This window comes from Festucalex cinctus, chromosome 13, assembly GCF_051991245.1.
Source record: "Festucalex cinctus isolate MCC-2025b chromosome 13, RoL_Fcin_1.0, whole genome shotgun sequence".
Taxonomy (NCBI): domain Eukaryota; kingdom Metazoa; phylum Chordata; class Actinopteri; order Syngnathiformes; family Syngnathidae; genus Festucalex; species Festucalex cinctus.
In genome coordinates, this window is record NC_135423.1 from 21,638,174 (window position 1) to 21,663,969 (window position 25,796).

Below are 25,796 nucleotides of genomic sequence, written 5' to 3' on the forward strand. Positions count from 1 at the left end.
ATGGAGCAGTACTTGGAAAATTTGAACAATGAATTATAAGCCAACATGGACAGTGTGTACCAGAAGAAGATGAGCAGACCTTTCTAAGAGTGCTCAGAGCCTCCATTGTGTACAGAAAGATTTTGGAGTTCATCTCAAGGCCTGTTGAAGTAAGTTCCATTTACTTTGCAGTTGTGTGCTAGAGGGGTAGCATGAGTGCCAGTCTGCCTGGGACCCCCAGCGGATTAGTACACTCATTTACAAAGTTGGTGACATCCCGGGACTGAAGATGGAGGCGTTCTCATTCTCTCTACTTTAGTCCAAAGCGTTATGCAGCACCACTGAGTGCCAAAAACAAAATTTTGATCAACTTACTTAAAAAAAACAAGCACAACAGCGACATGGGGGAACATTAGCATGAATGACAATGGCACCAGAACCGGAGAAGGAAGCTATTCCTTATCCATGCATGGCCTTATTTAAGACAATGGTTTGATGTTGTCGAGTCCAAGAATGACTCACGGTGAATAATTTATGTCTTGTGCCAGCCTAAAAACCTCAAGCTTCTGGTGTTCAAAATTTCTCTGCGTAATCTAGGGGGGGAATACATATAGTTAAGTTTTATTTATTTATTTATTTATTTTTTAAGTTATTATTGACAATTTGCTTTTTTTTGTTACTTATCTCATAACATAAAAACAAAAACTCGCAGAGCTGTGGGAACACGTTTTGATTGCATAAAAGCCTGAAACAAATACGCACTATGCAAGTCGGAAAAAGGTCAACTATAATGTGTGAAGTTTCTTTTGTTTGTTTGTTTGTTTGTTTGTTTATTTGTTTGTTTGTTTTTTGCTGGGCCAAGTTGTCAAAACGTGTACGTACTCATTGTTGTAATTCAGCATGCTAGCCACTTGATGGCGCTCACGGACCACCAAATAAAACGACGTATTGCGTCATAATATGCGTCCGCATTAGCTCCTCCTCTTTCAGCTCAGCGTCCACGCGCTGTTGTTTTGATTGACACCAGTAGTCGGGGCTTCAACTTTTGTTTTCCCCTCGATCGTCAATGAACATGTATTAACTCAATGAACAACGATGTCTGAAGTACTCATGACATCAACGGAGGAAATTTCACTGAGTCCGATGCAACCAGAGGAGAGTCCCGACGGCGTACAGAGCTTCCTGTTGGTGGATGACCAAGAAAACCTGCAGGTGAAGTTAGCTCACAATCGCTAACAATTAGCTGCTAGGCTAAGAACGAAAGCCAAAACAACTCTGAGCGATTTTGTTAAAAACAGTGTATTGCGATTGTTTCCGCGATAATGTTACTGTTTGTGACAGTCACTGTCAGGTTTAAATGTTGACAATGTTGTGGCTATGGTTGTTAGTAGAAAGTCTCTAATAACGACTTTATTGTAAAAAACGAAACAAAAACATGTGAGTCATCCAACCCTTCTGACCTTCACGAACTGTTTGGAATCATTTTGTTTATGACAACGATTACACTAATAGAAATGTCATTTTGTCTCAGTTTTTTTGTTGAATGTTTTGGTTGAATAGGAAAGTAAAATAGTAATTTATTTGCTCTATCTGGCTGTTACTAAACAGTAACTTTTATTTCGGCGATTTGGGGCAGATGTCAAAGTGAAGAAAAGTGTCTACAGTGGATTCCAATCATAGAGCTCAATGGAAAGTTTAGACAAATCATAATGTGCTGCCGCTACACTCAATCTAGACAAGATCAACAGTTCAGCTTTCATTTCCAGCTATTATCAAAATCATCTTGATAAGACATTTTTTGTTCCGAAACGCCACATCTTAAATCGTATAAGAGGTAGACTTAAAATAGATGAAAGAGCCTAAGGATTTACGTCTGGAGATTGGTCAATTTAAAACTTTCCCTTTCTTACCATACATTTTGGCAGGGTGTATTTGAAATTTTGCTGTATTTGCTTTAATTCGCGGACAAGGTGTTCTAGCTGTCATCTTGTTGCTCATTAGAGGTGGTGCTAACTAATCTATTATCAAATTAATCATGTTCGGATAATTGATTAATCCTATCGTTACCACTGATCAACAAAAAAAAATGTGTGGCATTTATGCACATACTTGTTCTTATATAATTTTGGGGTGCTGAATCCAAATATGACTTCTTTTTTTTTTTTTTCTGAAAGGTCGAGTTGTTGATTTTTTTTATTGCAAACCAAGATTTTTTTTTTTTTGTGCAATTCAAAATTTTCGCAAAGTGATTTATTTATTTATTTATTTTAACAAAGTGGGTTTATAGCTGGTAATTAAAATAGTTACCAAAAAGTACAATACGTAGCCAAATAATGTGATTATGACAAGAATAGGAAGTTTTGGACAATAGTAGACCCGGGAGACCCACAATAGGGACAATGTATAGGGGCCCAAAAAAAAAAAAGTGATGTGCCGTAGGCAACTGCACTAAAGTGCTCCAATATGTGAAAATCAGTCAACTATAACAAGCTAATGTTGACAACAATTATGCAAAGGACTGAAAAGTTAAACTGGTATTGATTGAAAATATATATATAAAAATAAAAGGTATAAAATACCACTAATATAAGGATATCAAATGCGGCAAAAAAAAATGATGGCAGATTTGAAATCGGTGACCAAAAATTGTATAGAATCAGTTTAAAAAAAAAAAAAAAAATCATGCAACACAAAATGAAAAAAATAAAATAAAATGTAGGCCAGTGTCTTTTTGAATTTGGAAATTGTCCAAATGCTCGTTACTTCAGCTTCTCAACAGTAAATATTATCCAATTTATGTAGTCCTCCATGAAAACTTACTGATTATCTTTGTGTTGAATCAAAACAAAACAATTCTTTTAATTTGGAAAACCATGATCAACTTTTGTTCTATCATGTTATGGATCAAACCAGTAACTAAATCAGAATTCACTTCTGTTGATAATTATATACTGTAGTGTCAATTTGTAATAATGTCCTTACTTTGCATAAAGGAATGGTTGATAGTGATACAGATTAATCTAATCTGGGTGCCGTGTTGGTTACACTGCTAACCAAGTGTAACCAGTGGCGTTTTTCCCGCAATGTCCAGTACCCACCCACTCTGTGTTTAAACCTGTGCCGCCATCACGGCTTTGGAATGGAGAGCGCTGCCACTGAGCTAAAAACTCGGGCCAACAGCTCAGCGGCCAGCATTCTGAAGGCTCCGAGGAGTGATGTTTTAGTAACGTACAATCACACTAGGGCTGTCACAATGGAATATTTTTAGAACTGATTATACTATCGATTAATTTGTTGATTCAATGAGTAAAAAGCTAAAATTTTAGTTTGCATTAAAGTGTATTACAAAAGCATTTTTCCCAGGATCTCTTTTATGTTTTAATTTTATGTAGTGAGTACAAGTGGTTCAGAAAATGGATGTATAGATGGGCATATTCTGTTCTTTGATGTTTAGAATGTATTGTTATGATGGGCATTTTGCTCCGCCTTCTTTGTAAATCACCCTTCCTTGAAAAAGAGATGTCGGTCTCAATGAGTTTTATTTTCTGGTTAAATAAAGGAATAATTGATTTACTGGTATAAGGTGTGTGTCAGATGTGTAATGTGTAAATACTAGTACCTGGAAATAAAAGCTGAAATGTTGATCTCTTTTGATGTCAAACCTAAGTGTTTTACGTCTACCGCAAAAATAAAAGAATCAGCCTTACAGTTCCAAAACATTTAGAAGGAATTGTAGACAATAACACTGTTCAAATTTTCTATACAGTAATTGTATTGAAACTGCAGCATAACCATCCTGCCCTGGTCTATAATGCCATTTCTTATTTGTCCTCAGGTCCACAGTGAGTCGGATTTTCTTGAGAGGCTTAATTGTGCAGATGTGGCAGGTGTCAAAGTTCTCTCCATATTTGGCTATACCGGGGACGGCAAGTCGCACACCTTGAACCACATCCTGTTCAATGGCGAGGGTGTGTTTTTTACCTCCAAGTCCTCCAGCTCATGTACAGTGGGTGTCTGGGCCGCTTACGAGCCCTCCCTCAGCCTGGTTGCCCTGGATACCGAGGGCTTGTTTGGAGCAACTACCAATCAAAACCAGAGAATGAGGCTTCTGCTAAAGGTAATTGCAGGGTCATTATAAAGCATTAACAGTCATTAAATGAATTTTGCTAAAATTAAGACCTTAAATGGCATTAAAAAGCAGTCATTAAAATGTCCAGAGGCTTTAACAATTTAAAAAAAACAGTTGATATAAAAACAATGTTGTAAATGCTTTATTTTAAATGCATTTTGCAAAGGAGGCGTTATAACACAATTTAGCAATATTTAATGTGATAAAAATGTTATCTTTTTGGACTGTCGACTAGTTGTAATTTACAATTAACTAAATGGACTGCAGTCCACGATTTGCTTCATGCTTCAAGTATCAATTGCTCAGAATTTGAAAAGGAAAATAATCGTACCAATGTCCGGCATGAAACACTGTCACCTAGTGGGAGAAAAATTTATGACTCAGTGTGTCACACTCTAATTAACTATTGAGTATATCTTTTTAACTTAAAATAACATTATTTATAGTAAAATTACTGTATCGTTGAACAAAGAGACAACCACATTTGTATTATTAGTAACCATGTTTGTCCACTGGGCGGCACAGTGGATGACTGGTTAGCACGTCCGCCTCCCAGTACTGAGGTTTCGGGTTCGAGTCCAGGCTCCGGCCTTCCTGTGTGGAGTTTGCATGTTCTCCCCGTGCCTGTGTGGCTCTTCTCCGGGTACTCCGGTCTCCTCCCACATTCCAAAGACATGCATAGCAGGTTAATTGAACACTCTGAATTGTCCTTAGGTGTGCTTGTGCGTGTGGATAGTTGTTCATCTCTGTGTGCCCTGCGATTGGCTGGCAACCAGTTCAGGGTGTACCCCGCCTACTGCCCAGAGAGATAGGCTTCAGCACTCCCCGCGACCCTTGTGAGGAACAAGCGGTTCAGAAAATGGATGGATGGCTGTTTGTCCACTATGTTAAGTGACAAGGGGATGAAAATCATTAAAAATATATTATTGCACATTTTCAATAATGTAGAATGTGTGATTAATTTCCAATTAATTGCAAGTTAACTATGGAAATCACATGAGTAATTACAATTAAAAATTATAATTTACTTAGCCCTGTAAATGTTTGTGTGTGTCTGCGTGTGCGTACATGAGTATGGCATGGGCATTAAATTAGCTTTAAATTGCATTAAAAAGCATTAAATTAGATTTTCAGGTACCTGCAGAAACCTTGAATTATGCATAATCTATTGCTCAATGGTTTCACCCCAAAATATAAAATGCGACTTGTGTAAGTCAATTAGCTGATTTGTAAACAGGAATAAGTACTGATATACAGTACATTGCCTTGTCTCAATATGATGACCATGTGAACAATACTAATGAGATCCAATGCAATAAGCCAATAAAGTATTGACAAACCCTCAAAATGACGCAACTTTTCGCAACAGTAGTTCAGGTTATTTACATTACATTGCAATTGATTAGTAGAGTAGTTCTCTCATCTCCACTCTCCACTCTTTCAGGTCCTGGCAGTGTCGGATATAGTAATCTATCGAACACGAGCCGAGCGGCTGCACAACAACATTTTCCAGTTTCTGAGCAGTGCGTCGGGGGCCTATCTGAAACACTTCACCCCCGAGCTGAAGGCCCTGTCAAGCCGCTGTGGTCTGGATGTGCCCTTGTCATGTCTTGGACCTGCTGTTATTGTCTTTCAGGAAACCACGCACACACAGCTGCTGGGACATGGTAAATAATTATACATGTTATTAATATATAGAGCCATGGGGAAAAAAAATGAAGAGACCGACAGGTTTTGTTCTTTTTCTTGTTCATTTTAATGCCACTGAAAGTGACTGACACAAAAGAAAACATGGAACGCCTAAAAGCACCCTTTATGTAAGAATATATAGATCCATTATTACCGACAACAAAAGGCAGAATTTGATTTGAATTGCATATGCATAGTCCCGTCTATTCCAAATTACTTACATCACTCCCCATTTACCAGGAAGTAGCATGTTCATTAACAAAGACAAATGGAGTACAGAACTCCAATTAGAATTATTTACTTTTATTATTTGTTTGTTTTTGACATTTAGGTTATGATGGTGCTCATCTGACTTAATGGAATAACCTTGTTGTCTTACATATTCAAACAGAAATTGCCCTTCTTATATGGATGGACAAGTGAACACTAGTGTTGTTCCATATCATACCTTCTACGATATTACCAGTGTATTTTTTTGGGTGTTAAGAATTTGAAATCTGCGATTGGCTGGCAACCAGTTCAGGGTGTATCCCGCCTACTGCCCAAAGTCAGCTGAGATAGGCTCCAGCTCCCCTCGTGACCCTTGTGAGGAATAAGCGGTCAAGAAAATGGATGGAATTTGAAATAGCGCGAAAGTGAAGTGGTGACGTAATCCATAACATCATACATTATGTTGTCCATTTGGACGTACACGCGTCGTTTGCTGTTGCATAAAAACAATGCCGGAGTGTGTGGCTGTGAGCAAAAGTTCTTGATCAGACGCACTCCTTATAAAAAATAAAAAAAGCAGACGGTGGTTGGATAATACTGAAGTGGTTGCGTATTTTTTGGCCATGATAAACAACCCGCGGTGGTTATTTTATCGTGACTGGTAAGTCGCCGCCGAGTTGACGTGACTGTGATGCTAGCCGGACACTAAGCTAATGTGCTCTTGACGAGAATTATATATTGTGCTGTAATAAAAGTGCTAAGCACCAATCACAAATCTATTGTTCAATAATTATTACCAAACAACCAAACATCGTCACCGCAAATTTCTTTGAAATATTGTGATATTATTGTTATACCCCTAGTGAACACTCTGAAAACCAATGGGCTCTTTGCATAGCGAGACTACTTCCTGAACTGAATACCACAACTTTGTTTCCTGTCTTTCATGAGTGGACAAACTGATTAGTCCAGGTGTGTCTGGCCAATGTTGTTGTAGTTACTGAGATCAGGCACACCTGGATTAATCAGATTGTCCACTCATGAAAGACAGGAAATGAAGGAGTGGTGTTGAGTTCAGGAAGTAGTGGATTTGTGCAAAGAGCCCATTGTCCACTTCTTAACAGTTTAACCTGACAGATGTCTTTAACTCAACTGTGAGTGTAATTCGATGTTGTCGTGTGTGTGTGGTTGAGGTTCAAAGGTGGCTGGCCACGCCGACATGCTGCTCCAGAGGCGCTTTCATGATCTGGGCTTGGCGACCGATGCCTTTAGTTCGGTACAGTACATCGGCACCCAAACCGTCACGCCTCCCACCAACTACAGTGAACTGTTGGATGCTCTCAGACAGCAAGTGCACAACACTCACACACGCTCGCCCCGCCACCCTGGCATAGTGTTTCGAGCTTTGGAGGTATAAGCAGTGCATATTGGTGTATTACCATGCTGGTGGTTTGCCTGTGTAACTTGTCAACAATGTTTTGTTTTTCATTGTGTGTGTTCTCAGGCCCTCAGCGAAAGGTTCTGTGGCGAACTACGAGATGACAAGCTGAATCTGGACACCTTCTTCCGAGAGGAGTACTTCACCTGCTCTGCTGTTTGCCTGAGTTGCAAGTAAGTCAGTTATGAAACCATTTTAACACTCTCCCTCTTGTACAATTGTTAAACAGATCCTGTTCAAGTGTCAGTTTTTTAAGATATTTAAAAAAAGAGAAGAAGAAAAATCAGTTCAAATGTGACCTTTATACCTCAATCTAAAAAAAAAAAACTCTTTAAGAGGGAGGTAGTAAAAATAAACAACTGAGATAATGTAGTTGCCATGTGTCCACACCCTCTTATGACAGGACCTCAGATGCTACCACAAACGGGCTTGTGCTAATATCGACGCGACGAAAATCAACTGCCAATAATGGCCCGAGAGGACATTCCCGGTTTTGTACCAAAAGGCTTTTCTCTCTGAAACAATCGGACCGAAACAAGATGTGATGAAACAAGGGGGGAAAAAATTCAATCAGCAAACACTCGGATAATGTGACTTGAATCGGGGTTAGCCTCATGTCGCTAGCCTGATCGCCAGTAGCCTTAATACATTCATACGAGCAGCAGCGGGACCAAAGAATAACAGCAAGGAACAAGGGAAGTGAAGCTTCACTGCCAAATTATTATGTTCAATAATGTGCGGTCAACAACTGTGGGCTAATGATAACTTTATTCCAGATAGAATAACCACATTCCCAAGGTGTACACTAGGGATGTAATAATATCCAAACATCACAATACGATATTATCACGTTATGAAGGTTACAATACGATAATTATCACGATATTGTGGGGGCATTGGCGATATTATAAAGAGATCACAATATTGTAAAAAAGAGAGTTCATGCAAAAAAAAAAAAAGCACAATATTGTGCTTTTGTACATAACAGCAATGCATATAAACCACCTACAATCTCTAATAACAATATTGAGGTACTTACTTGCTAACGCAAGCACACATTGATCGCTTCACAAGCAAATTAGGTTCCCCTTTATCTGACAATTAGCATAGATTTTAAACATAAAAGGCCAAAACATCCCTAATGAAAATTAAATTGCACTAATAAACTAGCCACTAGAGGGTACTAGAACTGCACAAATGGAAATCAACCTGACTTTTTTAACAAATGCGTTCCTTTTAAATATTGTGAATATGACGACAACAATATTGTGGCAGTTTTAATATCATGATATCACGCTATTGCCCTTATCGTGACCTAGTGTACACACTTGTCCACATTCATTATCTCACAGTGGTTTTGAAGTCATGAAACGCTAAGGTCAGGGTCAGATGAAATGAGAGTCTCGGACTCCAACACCTTAATCAAGACTAAAGATTCAATAAAAATAAGCAAAGCTTTGCTGTTTCAAAAATGTGTCTACATTTTTTTTCCTAAGATCAAAAATTTGTAGTGTTTTTTTTTTAACAATGCCCTTCTCTCTGATTGACGTCATGCCTGCAGTTGTTGTTCAACAGGACCTTGTATTTTGCTTTTGCAACCACTACTGATAAAGAGAAATACCAATAATAATTAGGCCCTGCACCTGTGTAGATAGAAATCTTTTGTTTTTCAGAAGGTCCAACTAGATTAGGTTTTCTGTTTTGTTTTGGCTACTTAATCTCCACCTATGCACCCAGCTGTGCATGGGGTACTGGTTTGCCTTTGCACTCACATGTACAGATTTTTTTCTTTCTTCTTTTTCCTTCTAAAAATGCTGTGCCTGTGTGTGGGGGACCGTTTGTCCACTCGTGGGAACTGGCGTTCTCTTAAAATTCCAACCTTGTGTATTGATAACTTTTCATAATTGGTCATCTGTTAAACGTGGGAATCTGAACTTGACTCTGTTCCATACAGCAAGCAGTCTATTCTGCAATATTCCTTTATGCCTTCCATTGGCCTTGAGGCTTACAGGGACAAATGCACAGTACAGTACTTGGTAGGGGTGGGAATGTTTGACTGCCACACGATTCGATTCGATTCCGATTATTGGCCCCGCGATTCAATTCAGAGTCGATTTTAAATTCAAAATGATTTGATTGACAATGATTTGATTCAACTTATAGATGAACATAACAATCGTCATGATCTACCCCAGTTTGACTCGCTAATGCTAATTAGTGTGCTACTCATAGCACTTTTATCACTCAAAAGAACGACTAGTCATACAAAATGCTTCAGCATTTTAACGTTACTCACCGGCATAGGCTCATCCTACGCTGCAAAAAAAAACAAACAAAAAAAAACTTTTATTGGCACAACTTGATTGTGACATTTTCCTTCTCTCAAATGTGGCTACAACTTAACTGTGTATCAGAATGTGCGGAACCACACTGCCCCTAACTGGTGAAATCGGGTACAACATGAACAGAGTTCTCAGTAAAGGCACACACAAACAAGGGCAAGACAGTATAAAATAATTTAAATAATATATAATTAATAATTTAATAATTAATACTTGTACTGATATCAGTCTGAAAAAGTGGTATCGAACAGCCCTAGTTCTTACTGATTACTCTCTCATATCTTTAGTTTTATCTCCTTATTAGAGTTGCTGTAATAATCACCCAATCAATCAATTGGGTTGTTTGAACATATACAGTGTTATGCAAGTAAACCTGAAAACTGCTTTGTTGATCTGAGCCATGTGTTTTGGGTGGCCTCCAGTATTCGCTGCAAAAATGGAATGAACCATTTGCGAGACAGAGTCCCTCACATGGCAGATGGACTATGCCACTATGCGCACCAGTACAACAACAAAGTTCTTATCTGTAAGGTATGATAAGATCTTGACATCAATATATTCAGCCAGCCAATGAGCTGATCTGATTCTTCTTTGGAAAATGGTTTAGATTTGAATCAGTTTCTTGTATCATGTCACCCACCAGAGGTGCTATGAAGGTGGCAGAGAAGTGACAGTTGTGCCTAAAACCTCAGCATCTTCTGACAACCCGTGGTTTGGTCTTGCCAAGTTTGCCTGGTCGGGGTAGGTTCCTCTTTTACATATCCTTCCGTCCACTCCTTCTGTGTTGATCATCCGCTTTCTCCTCAGCTATGTGTTAGAGTGTGCCAGCTGTGGCGTCATCTACCGCAGCAGACAGTACTGGGTAGGGAATCAGGACCCTGAGAGCAGCGTGGTGCGTTCTGAGGTCAAACACGTTTGGGAGGGGGTAAGTAATCCATCGTTTCTTCATGGAATGCAAGATGGAATTTTAAAACGCTTTAAACCCTTTTACAGTTTGCACTCAGTAGCCTTGTTGTAAAAAAAAAAAATATATATATATATATATATATATATATATATATATATATATATATATATATATATATATATATATATTTATTAGGGGTGTTTAAAAAAAATCGATTCGGCGATATATCGCGATACTACATCGCGCGATTCTCGAATCGATTCAATAAAAAAAAAATCGATTTTTTTTTTTTTTTTTTTTTTTTTTTTTTTTTTTTTTAAGAGCTCAGAATTGTTCATTCGGTAGTCTTACCGATTCAACGTCTTATCATCATTGCCTTTTTTTTTTTTTTGTCTGTGTGAATCGATTTTTAAACTTCCATTTTTAATGGAAAAATATTCAACAAAACGTCTGACTTCGGGTTCGGATTCACACCTTGAGCATGGAAGAATGTTATATGAACGGAACATTAAGCCTTAATATTTTATTTTAATGCTGTTCAAACATGAAACAGATTACAACCTCGATAAGACTGAAATTTCAGATAAATAAATAATACATTTTCATATAAATCTTACACTCTACAAGCTTACTGATTAGTATTTTCTAAATTTGAATGAAAAAAAATCGCAACAATCGACTTATAAATTCGTATCGGGATTAATCGGTATATAATATATATATATATATATATATATATATATATATATATATATATATATATATATATATATATATATATATATATATTAGGGGTGTTAAAAAAAATCGATTCGGCAATATATCGCGATACGACATCGCGCGATTCTCGAATCGATTAAAAAAAAATTGATTTTTGTTTTGTTTTTGTTTTTGTGTGTGAATCGATTTTTAAACTTCAATTTTTAATGGAAAAATATTCAACAAAACGTCTGACTTCGGGTTAGGATTCACACCTTGAGCATGGAAGAATGTTATATGAACGGAACATTAAGCCTTAATATTTTATTTTAATGCTGTTCAAACATGAAACAGATTACAAGCTCTATAAGACTGAAATTTCAGATAAATAAATAATACATTTTCATATATTACACTCTACAAGCTTGCTGATTAGTATTTTCTAAATTTGAATGAAAAAAAATCGCAACAATCGACTTATAAATTCGTATCGGGATTAATCGGTATCGAATCGAATTATATATGTGTGTGTGTGTGTGTGTATGTATGTATATATATATATATGTATATATATACATTAGCACTTACTTGCTAATGTACGCACACGTTGAGTTCCTCCACATATTGACTCGGTTCACAAGCATATTACGTTATGCTTCATCTGACCAGTAGCGTGAATTTTAAACATTTTGAAGGGCCAAAACATGCCTTTTGAAAATTAAACTGCATTTTAAAAAACAGTAGCCACCAGAGGGCGCTAGAACTAAACAAATGGAAGTCAACCTGACTTTTTGAACAGATGTGCTGCTTTTAATATTGTGACATGACAACAACAATATATTGTGGCAGTTTTAATATCACAATATCACGATATTGCCGGTATCGTTACATCCCTATGTCCAAGTTTCTTGCATTAATTTTCATCTTGATCATCCTCAAACACTTATAGTTTGACGACAATCGGATAAAATGTCTAGGAGTTATTTAAAATGTAACCTCTGTGGGGCAAAAAAAATAGGGTCAATTTTGAAAGAAAATTCAAAATGGTGGACTTCCTATTAGAATTACGATATGGCTCCAAAAGACTCTTTTGTAGGTCTTGTGCTCTTACACGTCTTTAATCTTTTGTAAATGTGAATGAAATAGACAACCGGGGCTGCTTTATTAAAACTTTCTAGGTGGTGATAATGAGCATTTGTTGTAATGCACAACAAACTAATGCAATATTGATTAGGTTGCCAGGGGTGATGTTCATATGTTTTCACAAATGTTAAGACCATTAAAATCAGAGTAATTTATCATATCAAGCGGCATCTCCACAGCAACAGCATTCGACAAAATAAAAAGCTTTGCTTTTACTTTTCATCATGAACATCTTCAGATGAAACACCCACAATTTGAAGACAGTCGGATAAAATCTCTAATAGTTGTTTAAAAAGTGTCCTCTATAAAAGGCCAAAAATGGGGCCAAAATTGAAAAAAAACAAAAAACAATTCAAAATGGCGGACCTCCTATAAGCAAATGGCTCCAAAAGACTTTTTTGTAGGTCTTTCTTGGGCTCTTACATAAGCCTTCAACTTTTCCATAAATCTAGGTGAAATGTACAACTGGGGCTGCTTTGGTGAAATTTTCTAGGGGGCAATACTGAGTCTTTTTTTTTTTTTTTTTTAACCACAATAAATTAATAAATTTGTAAAATTTTCCAGGCCTGATGTGTGTGCTAACTGCTAAGTCTAATCAGTTTTCCTCCATGTTTAGACTCCCTAAATCAGCGGTCTTTATTTTTGACTGGGTGAACAGTGCATTGCCACAGCAACAGTATTGAATAATCACAAACTGTTTCAACATTAACCTTGCCAGCAAACTAAAAACTAATAAAAAGTAACAGAACCACTCTGAAAACTAATTAAAACTAACTCAATTTAAAAAACAAAACTCAAAACGAAATTAAAACTAAAATGAAAAATTCCCAATCTATAACAGTAGTAAATATTTTTTCCTGTAAATCCTGACCTGTGTCGCCTTCCAGTCGGACACCTTCCTCACCAACCACCAGAATGCAGCCCAGAGGGTCCTAGATGGGATGAACTACGTGATCCAGTCGGTATCCGAATACAGCACTGGCCCCACTAAAGCCGTCACTGCTTGGCTCACTGATCAGGTGGCGCCACCATACTGGAGACCCAACACGGAGATTATGGTAAGTGCCGCAAAAAACTCAAGACATACTGCAAAAATATTCAAGTGGATCTAATCTGGAAGTATAAATCACTTATTAAAGTGACAAATTGCATTCGTATGGGCTGGCAGGGTGTGTTTGTCTGTGTTTGAATGTTCTGTTTTGTTGGTGGTCCTTAACCCTCGTGCCTTGAAACCAGTTGTACCCTCGAAGTGTATAACATTACTTTATATGTAATTCTACTTTGAGGTGTGATAACTAAGTCAATTTTTAATATTTTTTTTTTCAACCACTCAAAATGTTCATTGGCATCAGAACTATCCATACATATGAAGTTTTATTTATTTTTTTATGTATTCCCTCCTCTTAGGACAATACAAGCCCAAAGAATGGACTATGAAGAAAACTAACTGTGCTGTATACATGTATAAAAAATACATAAAAAATTAATACTTCATATGACGTAATTAGAGCTTTGAATAAGGCAATAAGTTATAACAACAATTTTTTCAATGCATGTCAAATTTTTTGACAATGGCAATTTAACTCATAAAAATCTCCTCGCGATTATTTTAGCCAAATCAGTAATTCTACTTTGAGGTGTGATAACTAAGTCAATTTTTAATATTTTTTTTTATTTCAACCACTCAAAATGTTCATTGGCATCAGAACTATCCATACATATGAAGTTTTTTTTTTTTTTTATGTATTCCCCCCTCTTAGGACAATACAAGCCCAAAGAATGGACTATGAAGAAAACTAACTGTGCTGTATACATGTATAAAAAATAAATAAAAAATTAATACTTCATATGACATAATTAGAGCTTGGAATAAGGCAATAAGTTATAACAACAATTTTTTCAATGCATGTCAAATTTTTTGACAATGGTAATTTAACTCATAAAAATCTCCTTGCGATTATTTTAGCCAAATCAGTAATTCTACTTTGAGGTGTGATAACTAAGTCATTTTTTAATTTTTTTTTTCTTTCAACCACCCAAAATGTTCATTGGCATCAGAACTATGCATACATATAGTATATTTATTTATTATTATTATTTCCCCCGGCCATAGGACAACAGAAGCCAAATAATAGACTATGAAGAAATTTACTGTGTTGTATATATGTATAATAAAGAAATAAATTTGAATCTTTCATATGACATAGTTAGAGCATCAGGCAACACGGTAGCTTTGATAGAAAACTTTGGGGGAAAAAAGTACTTTTTATGGGGCTCCGGAGCGGCACCGGGACCCCTCCGTGACTTTAGCCGGAAATTGTGTTTGATTTTCGGATACAGGAAGGCCCGATTTACACCCCCGTATCCGGCGTCGCACGACAACGAGCCACGTATCTCTGTGCTCACGGTTCCAGATATGTGTCAGATATGTGTCATTTTCCCCGTAGGACGTACGGTTCCGGAGAAATAACGGAAAGAAAAAGCTCCATTACACCGAGACCTCCGTTGACTTTACCCGGAAATCGTGCTTGATTTTCGGATAAATTTACACCCCCTGTATCCAATTGTATCCGGCGAACGGAAGTCAACACAGCGACGAGCTACATACCGTTGGGAAGCTGCACGTCCCCCGCGGCTTTCAGGGACGTGCTCATATGTTCGTTTATGTTTATTTTGTAGAAGTACTTACTTGCCAACTTGCATTTGCAGCTTTTTGTGTCTCCGATCGCCGTTCTTTTACTTAGATCCAGGAAGCTCATGCCTCTTGCACGTTAGCCAAATGTGTTGTGAATCCAAACTAGCCGAATAAAAATCGAAGCTTAGCACTTTCACACGTAGAAATGCAACGGCCAGATAAGATAACCGACGAGGAATTCATCTCGACAACCGTTACATGTTACACTTCATAAGTTGCAAAAAAAAACGTTTTATTTTGTTTTGTTTTAAATGCAGCCCGTGCACAGTCAAAAGTGAAACAAGTATGCTGCCTTCTGCTTCTCTCCAGTGCAGCTACTGTAAAGCCATGTCGTCTACTTTGTCTTCACAGTTTGCATGTACTCTATTTCTTAATGAATGAGTTTAAAGGGATTACACCACAGTATTTCAAACCCGTCCTACAGTTAACTATAGGCATAGAATGATTAAATCTTACGTTTGACACCATGGCGATGTAATTTTTTGTGAAATATTAGATGTTTTGCTGGTTAGTTTTCTAACACATAAAACCCCACCTCTCCCCGTGTGATTGCGAGCCGACTGCAGTCTACTGTTGGATATCTGCGTTTGAGCGCTCCTCTGAATGCAAGCCATCAATTCTTCAATAAACATTTGAAACAAAACCGCTCCTTGCCGCAAGAAATCGCGGAGGAGGAGGGGAGAAGAGGAAAGAAGAAGGAGTGGGGGGAGAAATCTGAGCTGGTCTCGAACTGGGGACTTCCTACTTACAGAGCGAGCACACGAACCACTATACTACTTGTTCAGTTAGGTTCAATAGTGCAAAAGCTTTACTTGTAGTTTACACAAGTGTCAGCCAGAACCCTGGGGATTTTAAAACAGACAATTGTCATTGGACTTTGGCATTGCAAATGTGAAGGATAATTGATTGCTTTGAATTCATTTGGACAGAATGTTTACTGCTAAAGACTACTTTTGTCACTATCCCATGGAGGTCTCAGAGAAAGTGGGCATGCGTTTAGTCTACAGAGGCGGTACGGGGGTGGGTCCGCACCTTATGACGTCATAAAGTGAGCACCCACTCATTTTATCTGGTTGGCAGGGGCTGGTGCTTGGAAAACAGAATGACATAGAATTTCTCATAGAGGGGCTAAAGGAGGAAAACACTACTTCCATCATGTTTTGGTGAGGAATTAGCATTCTAACACGGCTAAAAGCTCCAAAAAGTTGATTTTTCATGTTGCTGTCCCTTGTGTACTGTTTGTGTAAAGAGGGTAACTTCACTTTGTGCTAGGGTGCTATTTAGGCTACCTTGCTAGGTAATACTTTTGAGGAGCCTCACTGTGAAAGTGTGTAGTACATACTAAAGACAAAGAGATGCTGTTGATGTGTTTGAAGCCTCTCCATTTTGTGCTTTGCTGTCGGCCGTCTTGTGGCATGATGCGTCGATACGCAAATAGTCGGTAGTTAGATATATTTTTAGATAAATTAAATTATCTGCACATTTCTAAGTACCGGTAATTGGGTTTAGACTGAGGGTCTTTAATCTCAGTAAAACTTGATTTTTGTTTTTCATTCCCGAGTCTAAACCAGGGGTGTCAAACATATGGCCCGCAGGCCAGATTAGGCTCTCAAAGGGGTTTAATCCGGCCCTGAGTAACAGTGATCCTTTTAACTTTTCTATTGTCCTCCTCGTGCTCGTTAGGCTTGTCATGGCTGTCAAAAAGCGTTTGAGGAGGCGGAGCGCAAGCACCACTGTCGCTCATGCGGCGAGGGCTTCTGCCACCTGTGTTCCAGCCACAGGATGCCGGTGCCAGAGAGGGGTTGGGGTAGCAGTCCCGTCAGGGTGTGTATGGCCTGCTATCGTCAGGGAGGACCGCCCGAAACCAACAGTCAGGGTAAGACGTCAACATCCTGTTTGTGGCTTGTGAAGTTTAATCAGAGTTACATGAAAGTGTTTGAGGTGGTTCTTTGTACACATACACATTAGGACCCGACCGATATGTATTTTTTTGAGGGCGATACCGATTTTCGGCAGAAAAAAAATACAGGTACCAATTACTGATTAATCTGTCGATTATTTATTAAAAATAGATATAATACAAATACTGATAGCTAAGGGCTGTTTGAAAGAGCTACTTGTATAAATAAAGATGACTTGACTGTTCCTGTGATTTTTGGCCTCTTGGGGACAGTGTGGTGCCGTGCATCCATGGCGTACACACTTAAAGTGAGTACTGAAGAAAGTTGCGATTGAATTCTACTAAAATAACTCATTTTTCACACATTGGGGATAATTTGTGCCTTTGTTTAGTGTTACCTCCATCCATCCATCCATTTTCTTGACCGCTTATTCCTCACAAGGGTCGTGGGGGGTGCTGGCACCTATCTCAGCTGGCTCTGGGCATTAGGCGGGGGGACACCCTGGACTGGTTGCCAGCCAATCGCAGTAGTGTTACCTCATCTGTGGTTATGTGTTCCCACAAGATTTGTGTGTGGATATTCGTTATTTGAAGGATAAACACTACCGAAGTCGATAGTAGCTTCCTGTTCGCGTTTGCTAACTTCCTGTTAGCGCTAGGGTAGCGATGTTTTAAGAAAAATTTCAGGGTCTCTTCACAGCGTCGGAAACTTTGGTTTTCTTCAATAACGTTTTAAGGGGGAAATAATCTGCCATTTGGCCCAATTGGGCGATTGTTTTGGCCGATGTTTGAAGGCCAATAATCGGCCGATTATAATCGGCCGCCAATTATAAACGGCCGGGCCCTAATACATATGTACTATTTATCGTTTATTTATCCTTTGTTCCATCTTAAATATTTCTTATCTTCTCTTAGGGTTTCCGCAGGTTATTAATAAGCATTAAAAGTCATTAAATTGAATTTTCTGAAATTAAGGCTTTAAATAGTATTACAAAGCATAAAATATGATGTCCAGAGACATTCAAAAATTAAGTAAAATTGATGTAAAAGCATTGTTGTTCAGGCTTTATGCTATACAATTACTATACTATACAATTACTGTATACTGGCGCTCCGAATTGTCCCTAGGTGTGCGTGTGAGTGTGGATGGTTGTTCGTCTCTGTGTGCCCTGCGATTGGTTGGCAACCAGTCCAGGGTGTCCCCCACCTACTGCCCAGAGCCAGCTGAGATAGGCGCCAGCAGCCCCCGCGACCCTTGTGAGGAATAAGCGGTCAAGAAAATGGATGGATGGATACTGTATACTGTATTTGGACTAAAAGATATACAGTAACCATATTAGTCCACTTTTACGTTAACTAGAGTATGAAAAACTTGAACAAATATTTTATTGTACATTTAGAACAGATATGTGTGATTAATTCGCGATTGATTGCAAATTAACTATAGAAATCAATCAATTAATTATGATTTAAAATCATAATCGACTGACAGCCCTAATGTATAAACACTATATGCATATACATATATGTATCTATCTATGTATAGTCTGATTTGCTGATACCCTCTCTTTGGTGGGGATTTTGTCTTATGTTAGTACTGATTTCCTTTTTACTGCCAAGTTATAAAACAGCCACATGTATTTTCTTTTTCCTTTTTGCTCTTAGTGTGTAAGGCGGAGCCTCATGGTCTCATCGCTCGCAGGGTGGCGGAGGTGGCTCAGTCCACCTTAGACATCGTCAGCACTGCTGTAGACTACCCACTCTGTAAGTTTCAAGTCATCAACACATTTGGAAGAATTATGCATTTTGTTCGCAGTTTAAAACAGTTCCTAGGTCTCAAATTATGATCAAGAAATTATGGGATACACTAGACACCATATTTTTGTTTTGATGCAATTAGTCTGGATGAGCGTGAACCCAGAGGCCCAACTTTCTGTATACAATCAGTTCATGTCAATCCACTATTTCTTGTATATCTTCTTTTTTTTTTTTTTTTTGGTAGGCTTTGTGAAGGATGTGGCTCGACCAGATTACTGGGTCCCTGACCAGGACATCAGCCAGTGCCACCAGTGCTCCAAAGTCTTCACTCCAGTCATATCCAAGCACCACTGCAGAGCCTGTGGTCAAGGGGTGTGCGGCCCCTGCTCCACGCACACGAAGCCCGTACCCTCAAGGGGGTGGGACCACCCGGTGCGAGTGTGTGACCAGTGCAACGATAGTCTCGCCGATAGTCTCTAAAGCACGGCTTGTAGTCTCACGTTCAACTAAATGACAATCTGTTGCTACGAAGAAGGCTTGATATCAGGGGCTGGCTGAAGACTTTTTTTTTTTTTTTTTTTTTTTTTTTTTTTTTTTTGGGATCTTCTGCCTTCACCAACTGAGTCTGCTTCATGTAGTAGCAAAACTGATCAGAGATCAGCAGTGGTCTTGACTACAGATTTAAGCTGCTTTCCGTTGTCTTCTCTAAAATATGACAGCGGTTTGAAGTCCTGCTGCAAGCCACCTGTGGAAGAAAAGTGGCGAACACAAGAACCAGAGAGGCAGTAACTTTATATACCTTCACATTTTGTCTTGCGAGGCTTCAAATCGTTGGAGAGGATTTTATTCTTAATTCATTCGACATCTGCCTAAGATGAATATTTTTGAAGGTTTAGTTGAACTTTTTAAGTCACCTTTGGAGAAAAGTATGACTGTAGTGTCCACGACATGTCCTTGCAATAAATGCTTGCGCTAACCCTGTTGCGTGCACGGAAACGATGCAGTTAAGATGATCTAATCCCAAATTCACGCATCATTACTCTTACCTAGCAGCCACAGTATGGGAAAATATATGTCGCATATATTGAAAGACATTCCGAAGTGTGAAATACCCTTCTGACAGCAAGTGGCCTCTCTGCCTCTCAGGACCATCAGACTGGAAAATAAATTGGTTATGATAATTAAAATGATCCAATATGTCCCCAGTGTAAGAAATACATAATGGTGGGGGCTCACTGTAGGAATGGAAATTTTATGCTTATAGTCATCTGAAGTTTGTGTCGTTTTTTTTGCAGTTTGTTTTAAATAAAAAGAAAGGCCAAATTGTTCTACAAAAACAATGTTCTCTCACACACACGTTTCCTGTTTCTTATTTTAAATGCCTATTACATTTAAATGTATATTTGTTTGGACAAATATTATATCAAAGGGTTCGGAGCTATAAATACATAATTGAATACAGCGTTGCTGCCTACTGTATTTGTGCCTGCTCGGTCATTGGTGTGATGCCTAATATGTACACAGGGTGGCGCTAAAAGAATATAAACATTAGATCCCAGTGAGTTGAATTCGCCAACTGTCAAGTGTCCTGAATAATTCGCAGCGGGGGTTACTTTTCTTTGATGATGACGTCCTAGTTAGAAGTAATACATAATTATGCAACGTAATTGCCTGTAATTTATTCATAGTGTATAGTATCAAAACGAGAAGAATAACATACACTGGACACCCGTAATGCCAACTACGTTCGAAAGAGACTGTCCGATATGCAATGATAATGAGAGTGCACTCTCATTTTATACTTCCAAAAGATCTATATGTAAAACTGAAAATTTGTCGTCAAAAATTAAGCTTAATTACTAAGGGGGTTGCCACCAATAACTTAAATTATCAAATCAAATTTTAGAAGGATATTAGCGATAATAATGGATTCTGTACTGTACTGGGTACAAAATAAACGTGCAAATTTATGACAAAAAGAAAAATATAAATAAGCACCAATTTGTTCACTTGAACAAATTTATGTTTTCGTAGTTCACTTTTTGTTTTTGAAAAATATTAAACTGCCAATATATGTTTAAATCTGAAATTGTCATCACTCTTGTTATGCTACTTTACAAACCTGTGTAGACGACGTCTAGCAAAAAGCTGTTGGCCTGCAGTGTAGCCACATGTTTCTGTCTATGCATCTATGTCAATATGACATTCTATGCTTTTTCAGCTGCAACAAGCTGTAGGCGGCTGAGAAATCTGCTGGATAAAGCATGAGCGAGAACATGCAATTAATCACTGTAATTACTTCCTCCTATAGCTTTGGGAGGGCATTGACCATGGCAACATTTAATGTTTGCAATTAAAAATACTGTTTTAGACAAAGACCATACTGTACTGTATATGATTAACTGGTGTGGTTGACATTTAGTGCAAAATAAAAACACACTTTCTCTAAGTGCTCATGTAAATAGAGAGAGAGAGCGAGAGAGAGAGAGCGAGAGAGAGAGAGAGAGAGAGAGAGAGAGAGAGAGAGAGAGAGAGAGAGAGAGAGAGACCTTCTTGCTGTGTAACCGGCATTCGCTCCCTTGAGCTCCCAGAAGGATGCCATTGTGTGTTCAGCTGTTATTATTGCTCCAGGCACTGTAATTGATATGTATGGACGTACATTTTGCAGACAACAGCACTTTCCAGATGTGAATTAGTTTTTTTGCTGCGTAGCCATGGCAACGGAGGCTCGCCTGCCTCCGATGGAGGTTGCTCAATATTCACCTTAAAACGATGCCATTGCACTGTATTCATTTGTGTATCGTATCAGCAGAGAGAACTTCACGTTTTAATGAAGATATCTAACTTTACCCATATTTGTGTGTCAATATTCTCTCCAAAGTCGATATTCATTCAAATTGTAAAAATAAAATTACAACTGATTGTGCTAAGTGTTATAGTGCTCAACGAAACAAACGTAGCAGGATATCTTTGTAAGATCCACCAGACTTTTCTGACACACCTTTTATTTTGGTTACTTATTATCTCCACATCCTGAATAGAGAAGCAATTATTAGTAAATATTTTGTCAGTGTTTCTATTTGTAATTTATATTTTATTGATTTAAAAAGCAAAAGTGCAGAATCATCTTGGTGGTAATGTCATGGCAAAGATGAATGAACCCCTCTACAAAATGAATGGATTCCCTGGACTGGCAATATAAAGAGCTCCACTTTTTCATTTTGACTCATCTACAATACAATTCTGACTCAGGCAGTCCTTTCGATCATTGGACATAATAGTTGAGTGAGTCTTGCCGTTGCCACAATTCCAGTTCAGTGTGTCTGTGTGAACGTTTGCTGCATTTCTCACGACCTTGAGGGAGAAAGGCGGCCCCGTCTTGTTCCATCGACGGCGTCAGAATTGCTCAGCCCGTTTGACCCAAACACAGGCAACGCTCGTAACATCCTGTCAGGGTCTGGTTACTATCTTTTTTTTTTTTTTTTTTGCCATTTTAAGTACAGTACTGTAAATCATAGTTTCTAACTATCCAACTCTTGATATCTACGATGTTTTATTTATTTTAGGTGGTTCAACGTAATAAATGCATCCACATAAGACCCAAGAATAATCATTTGATTAATGTAAAGAAAAAAGGTAATCTTGGACAAAACATTAGGTACAATCAGCTGTACATTTGTAAATGCTTATTCCACAACATTCTTCAGAGAATAGTATAGAGGATGAAGTTAAAAAAAAAAACAAGCTACAAACGATGCACAGGTATTGTATTATATTACTTTATTCATCTTTTTTACAATGTAATTACAATACAAATATGTATGTTTAAATACAAAAAAATCTGTAAATAAAGATTAAAAATAAACTCCACTGTTTTCTGTTACCATCACTAAACTAGTTTTACAATCAAGTTCATGAGGTCATTTAGTTTGCTTTGTTGCAATAACCTACATATAATTTATAGGGCATTGTAAACAAGTCCAGTGAAAGAATATATTTTCAGTGAACAATAAAATAGGATCTTGTTTCTTATATTTGGATTTGTTGGCTGGGTGGAAAAAAATAAGATTTGTCAGGGGGAAAAAAAGCACTTGATAATTGGGAACTTAACGCCATGAAAGAGTTTCTTTTTAGAAGGCAGCCTATCAAAAAGCATTACAGCCTCATTGAAAAATATTTTTTTACTAATCATAGTAAAACAAGCACGGAATATTGTCAGAGATTCTTCATACAATTTAACTCTCATTTAGAGCACCTGATAAAGTCCTCCATTAAAATAGTTCTTCATAGTACCAAACCTTTTCTAAGACTTGCTGACCTCACTGGTGTCTCAGTTTCTACATAAAAGGAGTCTTGTATGTTTGGTAAATCTTGCTTAGCAGACTGTATTATGGAATATACTAAAGTTGTAAAAAATAAATACTGAAAAAAACTGCAATGCAGGTTTTAAGAGTTGAGTAACATGATTTGGGGGATGGAGGCGGCAGACGGTCTGTATTGTGGGCAAGGCGACAAAAGTGTCTTTGTCTTCGGTTTTCCTCTCGGTCTTGTTCCATTTCTCATCTTGTTATCATGTTCATTCTCCATCTCATGCTTTAATTCAACGCTTTTGCTTCCTTCTCTCCTTTTGTTGTTCACGTACAGTTCATTCGGCTTCTTCTTCTTTCACTGTGTTCTCCAATACACCTGTCATCATTCACCCCACAGACTGATGTAGCTGAACAGATTCAAGCAGAATTTGATTCAAGTCTACCCTGTAATTGAACAAGTTGATGAATATTGGAAGGTAGTGCATCACATTTGTTGTCCTTGAGTTTTCTGAAACAGGCAACTGCGAAGTGTCTGTTGAGGATATTCTGCAGCGCCTTGGAACATTTTAGCAACAGAAATGTCCACCGGAGATAAAAGTGAGGCTCTATTGATTTGTCTGGAAAAGCAAAAGTGCCCACTGTATGGGTGGGAGCATCATGCCACTATATACACTTGCCATGATACATTTCATCCACAGGGATTTGGTTCCTGTAACATGACTACATTTCCCACAATGCCCGGACTCTCTATTGATGACCTTTGTGGTCCTGTTTGATTCCCTAGTCTTTGTTAAGAGTTCAACAAAAATAAATATATGGGATAAAAATATCTTAAGGAAACACTTAAACATTTTGACTTTAGGTAAATATAACTTGTCAACGTAAAAAAAGTACAATAAATAAAATTATTTTGGCAATAAATCCCTACTAATGGTCAGTGGGTTCTCTTATTAAAAGTCTACACACCCCTGTTCAAATGCCAGATATTTGTGATATTAAAAAAAAGTGAGACGAAGATAGCTCATTTCAAAACCTTTTCCACTATTAATATGACTTAACCTGTACAACTCAATGGAAAAAAAACTTTCAAAGGTAAAAATAAACGAGAGAGATAATGTGGTTGCATAAGTGTGAGTAGACAGAGTTACTCCCGTAGGTATGGCAATGTGATTGATCCATGGTCTTAAATATGAATGGACTTTCATGAAGCCAGAGAGCAGCCATCTTAGTTTGCTACTGTTAATAACAACTTCTGTTTGTTTTTTTTCTCAGCAAAAACACTGTTAGCAATGTGTGTTCTATGCTAGGATACCTATGGAGTCATGAGAGCCTCTAAAAGAACAAACTTCACTGTTTGTATCAGCCATTAATATCGTGAATTGTGACTGACAGAGGATAGGTTTACATTTTGAAGTGAAATTTATCTCGATGGGCTTTGCATTCATTTAATCATTTTGAGGTTCTGACAACATCATGCATGATGATGATCTTTAAGTAGGACTTGAGATTGCATTCTTACCAATTAAATGTGCACATAGCACTTCTCCCAGACTTACCGTATGCCATACACAGTGCAATTTTTGATGCAGAGACAAAAAAAAATGATGTGAAAACGGAGAGAAATCAAAATATTCAAGTTAGGCGGGCTTAGCGAGTGGCAACTTAAGATGGCCGCCAGCGAGTATGCGGCATGCCATGACGCAAGTAGACATCATTTACACTTCTAATTTTCAACTGTTGATCCATCCATCCATCCATCCATTTTCTTAACTGCTTTTCCTCACAAGGGTCACGGGGGTGCTGGAGCCTATCCCAGCTGGCTCCGGGTTGTAGGCGATGTACACCCTGAACTGGTTGCCAGCCAATCCAGGTCAACTGTTGATAAAGACATTATTTTCATGTCACTCATGACACTAATATATTAGTGGAGAAGTGTCCAAAATTTGCTATTATTACCGGTGTATTTCCAGTGGGTACTTCCTGTACGAGGTATTGCGATTGTGTTTATCTGAACCACTATTTCGGTTACAAAAGGGTAAAACTCTTATTCAGTTTTTTAAAAACTCGTACAAGAGCAAAACCCGAAAATGTAGTCATTATCTCAGTTGTTCATTTGTACTTCCTCTCTCAAACAAATGTGTTAAAATTGGGTTGTACACATCATGGTCGCATTATGAAGAAGTTTTGAAATGTTATATCTTAAGCAACAGGGCTGTGTAGACATTTCTCATCCACTGTACATAAAATCAGTTCTCACGATTCAGCTATTAACCATTTCCTCACCAGAAAAAATACTGCCAAAATCAGTCAATAGGATTGGAATGCATCTGAGTCACCTTTGAAAGAAAGCAACCACTGAGCGGGTCACTGAGTGACAGTCAGTGTGTCAAGGGACTTGCAGCTGGTCGAGAAAGTAAAGCCGGCGTGCGGACATGACAGCGGGAAAGAGGCGGAAACAGGATTGAGATCATCCCGTGATGCCTTTGAGACGTGAAAAGCTCCCATTGACAGACCAGCAATCTGCAAAGCTCTCATTGGAGCCTCAAGAAATCAACATTGTTATCTGTAGATCCGCCATTAAAGAGCTTTTAGGAGGA

General features: G+C 38.0%; 2 protein-coding genes across 9 annotated transcripts in view; one reads left to right on the forward strand and one right to left on the reverse strand.

Moving 5' to 3' along the window:
- Nucleotides 1–969: 969 nt before the first annotated feature.
- Nucleotides 970–20,241, forward strand: LOC144033714 (zinc finger FYVE domain-containing protein 1). The gene is made up of 12 exons (XM_077542011.1): nucleotides 970–1,191; nucleotides 3,815–4,096; nucleotides 5,553–5,775; nucleotides 7,201–7,418; nucleotides 7,512–7,618; nucleotides 10,210–10,318; nucleotides 10,431–10,528; nucleotides 10,595–10,712; nucleotides 13,424–13,594; nucleotides 16,915–17,107; nucleotides 18,797–18,895; nucleotides 19,134–20,241. Exons 1-12 carry the CDS (start codon nucleotides 1,075–1,077, stop codon nucleotides 19,367–19,369), a joined length of 1,971 nt encoding a protein of 656 aa, XP_077398137.1. The 5' UTR covers nucleotides 970–1,074; the 3' UTR covers nucleotides 19,370–20,241.
- A 2,413-nt stretch (nucleotides 20,242–22,654) lies between these two features.
- numbl (NUMB like endocytic adaptor protein) overlaps nucleotides 22,655–25,796 on the reverse strand; it is a 63,444-nt gene continuing 60,302 nt past the window's right edge. For all 8 annotated transcript variants that reach the window (XM_077541608.1, XM_077541613.1, XM_077541612.1 and 5 more), the window contains one exon: nucleotides 22,655–25,796. This exon is cut by the window's right edge and continues 1,101 nt beyond it. The gene's annotated coding sequence lies outside the window, so the exon portion shown is untranslated.

Excerpts from the sequence above, each read along its gene's own strand:
- LOC144033714 (XM_077542011.1), top strand. The coding sequence starts at position 1,075 with ATGTCTGAAGTACTCATGACATCAACGGAGGAAATTTCACTGAGTCCG. Across the intron at positions 7,419-7,511 it reads TAGTGTTTCGAGCTTTGGAG|GCCCTCAGCGAAAGGTTCTG; the intron begins GTATAAGCAGTG and ends GTGTGTTCTCAG. Across the intron at positions 13,595-16,914 it reads GACCCAACACGGAGATTATG|GCTTGTCATGGCTGTCAAAA; the intron begins GTAAGTGCCGCA and ends CGTGCTCGTTAG.